This window comes from Dermacentor variabilis, chromosome 5 (genome assembly GCF_050947875.1).
Source record: "Dermacentor variabilis isolate Ectoservices chromosome 5, ASM5094787v1, whole genome shotgun sequence".
Classification (NCBI taxonomy): domain Eukaryota; kingdom Metazoa; phylum Arthropoda; class Arachnida; order Ixodida; family Ixodidae; genus Dermacentor; species Dermacentor variabilis.
This window is the reverse complement of record NC_134572.1, coordinates 128418627-128425467: the sequence shown is the minus strand read 5'-3', so window position 1 is coordinate 128425467 and position 6841 is coordinate 128418627. Positions and strand designations below refer to the sequence as shown.

Below are 6841 nucleotides of genomic sequence, written 5' to 3'. Positions count from 1 at the left end.
CCTCGTAGCGCTTGTCCATTTTCTCTACCGTTGCCGAAAATGTGCTCATGACTTCTTCGCTTTCTTCGTTTGTTTCGGCACAAGAGTCGATAATTCCAATGATCTCAAGTTCCCAGAACGATTTATGCTCCTTGGACAAGCTGGTTGTGTCGGCGAACACTCCGGCACGAAGCACTGCCACGGTTGAGCAGTAGGCAGCTGAGCTACTGCTCGGAATCGCTCCTTGTAGAGTCCAGCCAAATTCGGTCTTTACCGCCACTAGTGCGCCTTGCAGCTTCTTGACTTCACCACACACCAAAGTCCAATAATAGTCAGCACAGATAAGAATGTCGATACCGCTTCCCATCAAATGGGCTGGCGCAAAAGTCATATCTGCCAGTTCATCCATGTCCGCTTGCACCTCTTTTAGGATGTCCTCAGGAACATGAAGCCGATCAGAGCAGATCTCCGGTATTTCCAGAGCTTCGATAGAGTGCTCTTTACGGTCGTATTGACTTCTTAGCCAAATTTTTACTCTTCTGCGCTTGTCTTTGATTATGTTTCCTGCTCCTCCGAATGGGTAGATTGTGATGTCCTCTTCACCTACGACCTCTAGTTGCAGTTCATGTGAAAGTCTTTTAGTGACAAAGCCCCGTTGGCTACCTCCGTCAAAGAGCAGACGAGTGAGCGCTCTTCTTCGTCCCTCTGCCCATACTTGAGCTGTTTGGAGCAGCACAGTTAGTACCTTTTCAGATTTCTTTTCTGTCGAAGAGTGCAACTCTGTGGCTTTTTTCTCGGGTGGCTTCCATGTCGAGTCACACATCTGAGTCAGATGTCTTCTGCCACATTCTTTGCATTTTATTATTTGGCTGCGGCATTCCCTTGAAGTGTGCCCTTTTGGGCAGCATCGGAAGCACTGGCCAGCTGCACTGAGCCTTTTCTTCTTTTCATCCAATGTGATCTTCGCCTGACAATTGCAAGTCGCATGATCGTTTGCAGCACAGAATGCACATGGAGCGGACTGCTTCGAAGCACCCGCAGAAAGAAGAGAAGCTGCTGACCCTTTTTGAGGTTTTCTCTGTTCTTTGCCTCGATGTTTTGTTTCTCTAGCAGCGAGATTACCAGGTTGCAGTGCCTTTTCCCGGCTCCCTACTTCTGTTTTAAGAAAAGCTTGCAAACTCTTGATGCTGATGCCGTCATCTTTGCTTGCAGCAGAAAGTCCTTTGTGGTATCCGACAACAAGATCCGTTGGCAGCATTCGCAGGAGTGCGGAGGAGAGCAGGGCGCCGTAACTGTATGTTTTGACTCCGAGCGCCATGAGACCAGCGATATTACGTTGCAGGTGGTCATAGAGTCGACGTAGGCCGATGTGCTCCTTTTTCTTTCTGTACCGGTGGCAAGCCGAGTAACTGAGTCAGGTGTTGTTGAATCAGCACGTCTCGTGGACCGAAGCGCTCTTTCAGAAGTTCGATGACAGTGGTGTAATTTGCCCCAGTCACTTGAATGTCGGCAATGGCCGCTGCAGCTTTTTCCGAAAGCACCGATCGCAAGTACAGAAACTTCTCGGCGTTGGAGAGGCCGTCGTTTCCGTGCACCGCTTGCTCGAACTGCTCCCAGAAGGACTGCCACTCCGTGGCGGCGCCGCTAAATCGTTGTAACTCGAGTTTCGGCAGTTTCACTTTGCACTTTGTCCCCGCCGGAGGGCTGTCGGTCTGCGCCCGCGTCGCCGCCATATCTGCTTGTTTTGTTAGCAGGTCTTTTTCTGCTGCTTGGCGGAGTTTTGCCATGTGTGCGACGATACGGTCGTTGTATTCTATGGTCCGTACATAATTTTGCTCTGCGTCTTGGTCTTGCACTAAAGGCTCGATGGCTGCGACCACCTCATTTAGCTGTATTTGGAGGGCGCTAAGCCTCGCAGACAATACATTAAGAGCTCCTTGGTCTGCATGACTCTCCAAGAATAAGTCAGCTTCAGAAATACGTTTAGTCAGTTGAGTTCTCAATGCACTTCTTTTCAGTTTGAGCCGTTCCATCGTGGCATCAATGTTTACAGTTCGCTTACCGCGATGGGGCTTGAGTCGTGGTGTCGGTTTCGGTTGGGTATGGCGTCGTTAGGCCTTGCCGTTGAAGGCGCGCCTCGTCGACTGTTTTCTGCCCGAGGATCATTGCTGGTTTTCCCCGAGCTCGTTGTGGTGTCGACGTCTGTTGACCTCGTTGCCTCAATGGTAAGTTCGATCGTTTCTCCCGGGTTTCGGCACCAAATATTGAGGAAATTATGGCAGGTCAAAAAAGAACCGACTGCTTCGTTTGAGGTGAACAAAAGAACTAAACTTTATTTCGATAGGGATGCCCGTTGCCGAGCGAGTTGGGAGGAGTACGGGGTTCCCGTTGTCGAAAAGAATGAAGCTAAAGTTGGCAGTTTCTTCAGTAACCGCCCGCGCCCTGCATAAGGCGGGGTGCGGGAGAGGGAATACCCGTCTTGACAGATAGTTGTGTGTAGTGATTTCATTAAACGTGAGCAAGGGTTCCCCGCGGGGCAGGGGGACTGATGAGGCGGTGCGTTCAGTAAGTCCTCGCACGGCCTCGTGTGCGCCCTCGTTAGGGTTAGAGGGAGAACCCTCAATCTACCCCAAGTGAGCGGGAAACCAAATGAGAGAATGCGGAGGGATACTTTTGGCGCTTTGGAGAATGCGGAGGCCCTGGGGGGAGACCATACCGGTTTGGTAGGCCTTAATAGCTGCCTAAGAATCAATATATATTGCCTCTCTGCGACCATCGAGCACAGCCAGTGCGATTTCAACCTGTTCGGATACAACGGGCCTCGAAGTGCGTACCGTAGCGAAGCAAGTGAGCCTTGAATTGGAGTCTACGACGGAGACGGCGAATGCCTCTTGTTGGACATATGCCGCGGCATCCACGAAGTTTGCCTCAATGTGGTTATTGCGGACATGCTCGAGTAGAGCTGTACCCTTGGCGCGATGTCTGCCGACGTTGTTTGCGGGGTGCATATTGCGGGGAAGGGGCGCGATGTGCAGTTGAGACCTGATGTCGCTGGGAATCCGCACGGCGTCGGGGCACTGATCGACAGGATTGAGGCCCATCTCGTCGAGTATCTTGCGGCCCGTCGGGGTGCCGGATAGCCTGAGCAGCTGTGAGTGCTCTTGTGCCTCGATAACTTCTTCGAGCTTGTTGTGGACTCCGAGCTTCAACAGGTTTTCGGTGTGGGTGCTTACAGGTGCGCCGAGGGCAAGCTTAAAGACCTTTCTGATGAGTGAATTGAGCTTGTTCCTCTCTGCAACATGCCAATTATGCATGGCCGCCGAATGTGAAAGGTGGCAGAGAACAAAAGCATGCATAATGCGGATGAGATTGTCTTCCTTGATTCCCCGATGCCTGTTGGCGATCCTCCGAGTGAGGCCGAGAGCACTCTCCGCCTTGGCGGTGATCTTTCTGAGTGCGATTCCATTGGTACCGTTAAACTCGATATATATCCCCAATATTCGGAGCGAGTCCACTCTGGGCACCGGAGACCCGTCCCCAGGGAAAAGCCGTATTTCGCTTTCGGACGCCGGTTGCCAATCACGATGGCCGCCACCTCAGGGTCTTTTCTTGTAGAGAAGTAGCTCAGATTTCGATGGAGAACATCTGAGCCCAGTGGGGCGGAGGAAGCGCTCGGTCGCATCGATGGCGCTCTGCATGGCGGCTTCAACTTGCCCGTCACTCCCACCGACACATCAGATGGTCATTTCATCTGCGTAGATGGTATGGTTGATTCCTTGAATCTTCGCGAGCTCCTTAGAAAGCCCGATCATTGGGATGTTAAATAATGTTGGCGAGATGACTGAGCCCTGAGGCGTGCCGCGTGAACCGAGGGTGGTCTCTTGCGAAAGGTATCCTTCGATCTTGAGCTTGGCAGTTCTCTGGCTAAGGAAGGATCGGACGAAGTCGTAGGCGCTCTTCCAGAGCCCGAGGCCGGCAAGAGACTGGAGAATAAACTCGTGTGAGATATTGTCGAACGCCTTCTGCAGGTCTAATCCAAGGATGGCTCTGGTATCTCCCGTGCTCCGGTCGATGATCTGATGCTTTATCAGCTTCATGGCGTCCTGTGTCGACAGGCCGGCTCGGAAACCAATCATATTGTGGGTGTACATGTCATTGGCCTCGATGTGCACCTTGAGCCGGTTGAGCAGGGCATGCTCAGCAACCTTACCGACACAGGACGTGAGGGAAATTGGTCTTAGATTCTCCATTCTTGGTGCTTTACCGGGTTTGGGGATTAGTACAGTGCAGGCCGCCTTCTACTGTGTAGGGACCTGTCCACTGCACCCGACTTCATTAATCCTTTCAGTGAGGAAGTCGATCGATTCAACATCGAGATTCCTCAGCATCCTGTTATGACCCCATCTGGGCCAGGGGCATATTTGACGTTGAGTGAGAAGAGCGCATCTTGGATCTCGGCCGCGGTAAAGTCCTGGTCCAACTCCGGCACCGCACACCCCGCGTAGTCTGGGAACTGGGTAGGGGCAGAGCTATCCGCGACTGGCAGGTACTTGTCTATGAGCCCGTCGACAATCAACTCGTCCGGGGTAGAGTCCGTAGCGAGGTGGATGGCTCGCGCGAGGGATCGTCTCTGGCTGGATCAGGTGCTGCCCTCATCGAGAAGGTGTTTGAGCAGACCCCAGCTCTTGCCTGATCTGAGCTGACCCTCGACGGATTCGCAGAGCTCATCCCATTGTTGCTTACACAGGTTCTTGCAGTGCTGTTCGATCTCCCTGTTAACCTCCAAAACCTACTTGCGGAGCCTCCTGTTATGCTTCTGCCCCTTCCATCTCGTGAGAAGGGCTTGCTCTGCTTCCAGCAGGTGCGCCAACCTGCTATCCATCTTGTCAACGTCGAGCTCAGTGACGACCTCTTTAATTGCCGCCGCGGTGTCATCCCTGATCCCTTTGCACCAACCTTCAAAATCTGTCTCGGCAATCGGTGCTGCACTCGGCTCTGATCTTGCGGAAAACGTCCCACTCGATCAACTTGAATTTCCTCGCCTTATAGCGGGCAATCGGGAGGGAGACTTCGATGACGTAGTGGTCACTTCCGAGGTCTAGAGCCGTGTTGACCCACTTGACCTCCCCTACGTTCTTGACAAAAGAGAGGTCTGGGGTAGTGTCCCGGCATGCGGAGTGGCCTCTCCTAGTGGGGAAATGCTTATCGGTGATAAGGGTCAAGCCCAGTTCCATCGCAGTATGCCACAGCTCGCGTCCCTTGGGCGCGTCATGGGGGTACCCCCACACCTTATGCGGGGCGTTGAAATCCCCGACGACAAGGGGGTGCCCACCGGCCAGGCCAGGCTCTTGAGGAGAGAGTTCGCCCTCGCGCTGTGGTAGCTGGGGCTGCAGTATGCGTTGAGGATAAAGAGGCTGTTTCTTCTGAGGCCCTTTCTGGGTGGGTTCATGAGGATTTCAGTCATGACGTACTCGATGCCATCACCAACTGCGCCGAGGTCGCGAGAGAGGCAATTGTACCTTTTGTTGACAAGAGTAGCAACTCCCCTACCTCCTGAATGTGAGGGTACGACCAGGTAACCTGCGAGTTTGATAGGAGTACTAGTTGCAACTTCCTGAATAGCGATGATTTTGGGTTTAACCATGAGAGTTCTTAAATACTGCTGCAGAAGCGGCTTCTTGTTGGGAAACCCTCCACAGTTCCATTGCCAGATACTGAAGTTCTCGTCCGCACTATCCATGGCTAGGCGGAAAGGAGGCTTGAACGGCCCTGAGAATCGCGCCCTCCGTCGGTGGTGCTAGTACATGACGTCGTGCTGCGACCTGCGAAGGAGGGGGCTGGGTTCTCTCCTGGCATCGACCTCCTCTAATTTGCTTATCCGTTCACTCAGTGCACCTAAGCCCATTTTTGGGTGCGCTATAGCTTCCTGGACCTTTGCTAAGCTAGCCTGCATGCTGGCGAAGGCATTCTTGAGTTCTGAGAGCAATTTTATAGTCTCGTCTTCCTGTCTGTTCTGTACCGCTCGACGCTTGAGCGCGCGAGCCGTGTGGGATGCCTCGAACGTATCCATGGCGACAGGGGCCAGAGCGGGTTGCGGCGAGGAGGGTGAAAGCGCGAGCTTCCTAATCTCCACCATCTCCGAATCTAGAGTGCGCAGTTCTTGTTTAACCTGCGCGTTTTCTTTCCTCAACTGCTCGTTAACTCGTCGCAACACCTCGAGCTCGTGCGCGTGGTGCGAATCGCGAGGCGGGTCGTCACTTCTTGGACACTCACGTCCTCCTCGAACGTGCCCTGGAGGCGGGGTGGCCCCTGGGTACGGAACAGACTCTCGAGCGGCCCCTGGAACGGGAGCGTCCTCTGCGCTGACCACCCGCAGTGGACGAAGCCTGGACGAGTTCCGCAGTGTCCGAGCGTCGCTGAGGGGACGGTGACGCGGCACCTGCCATCTTGGCGCGCTCACTGCGACGACGACGCACGATGTATGGGATCTTGAACCTCTGAGCACAGTGCTTATGATCCGTGAGATGCTGGCCAGCACAGAGTTTACGCTTAGGAGTACACTGATGCTGCTCATCGGGACTAGGGGCCCTACAGCCACGGCAAATAGCGTCACCTGGATTGGGACACACGTCTGCACGATGACCGAGGCGGCCGCACGTATAGCACACGTCGATTTGCTTGCGGTAGCGTGAGCACTGCATGAGTAACGGTCCATACCTGACAAAGTTCGGTACACGATGCCCGTCGAACGCGACGATGACCGTGCCGGTTTGAGCTATTCTCTTCGCTGCTAAGGCGAGGGGATTATTGGCGTTGACAATCTTGGCATCGATGACGTCAGGGCCGTCTTGAAGAGGGATGT

General features: G+C 53.8%; 1 protein-coding gene across 1 annotated transcript; it reads right to left on the bottom strand.

Moving 5' to 3' along the window:
* Positions 1-1325: 1325 nt before the first annotated feature.
* On the bottom strand, positions 1326-1712 carry LOC142583642 (uncharacterized). Its single transcript, XM_075694135.1, has one exon. It carries the CDS (start codon positions 1710-1712, stop codon positions 1326-1328), a length of 387 nt encoding a protein of 128 aa, XP_075550250.1.
* Between the last annotated feature and the right edge of the window lie 5129 nt (positions 1713-6841).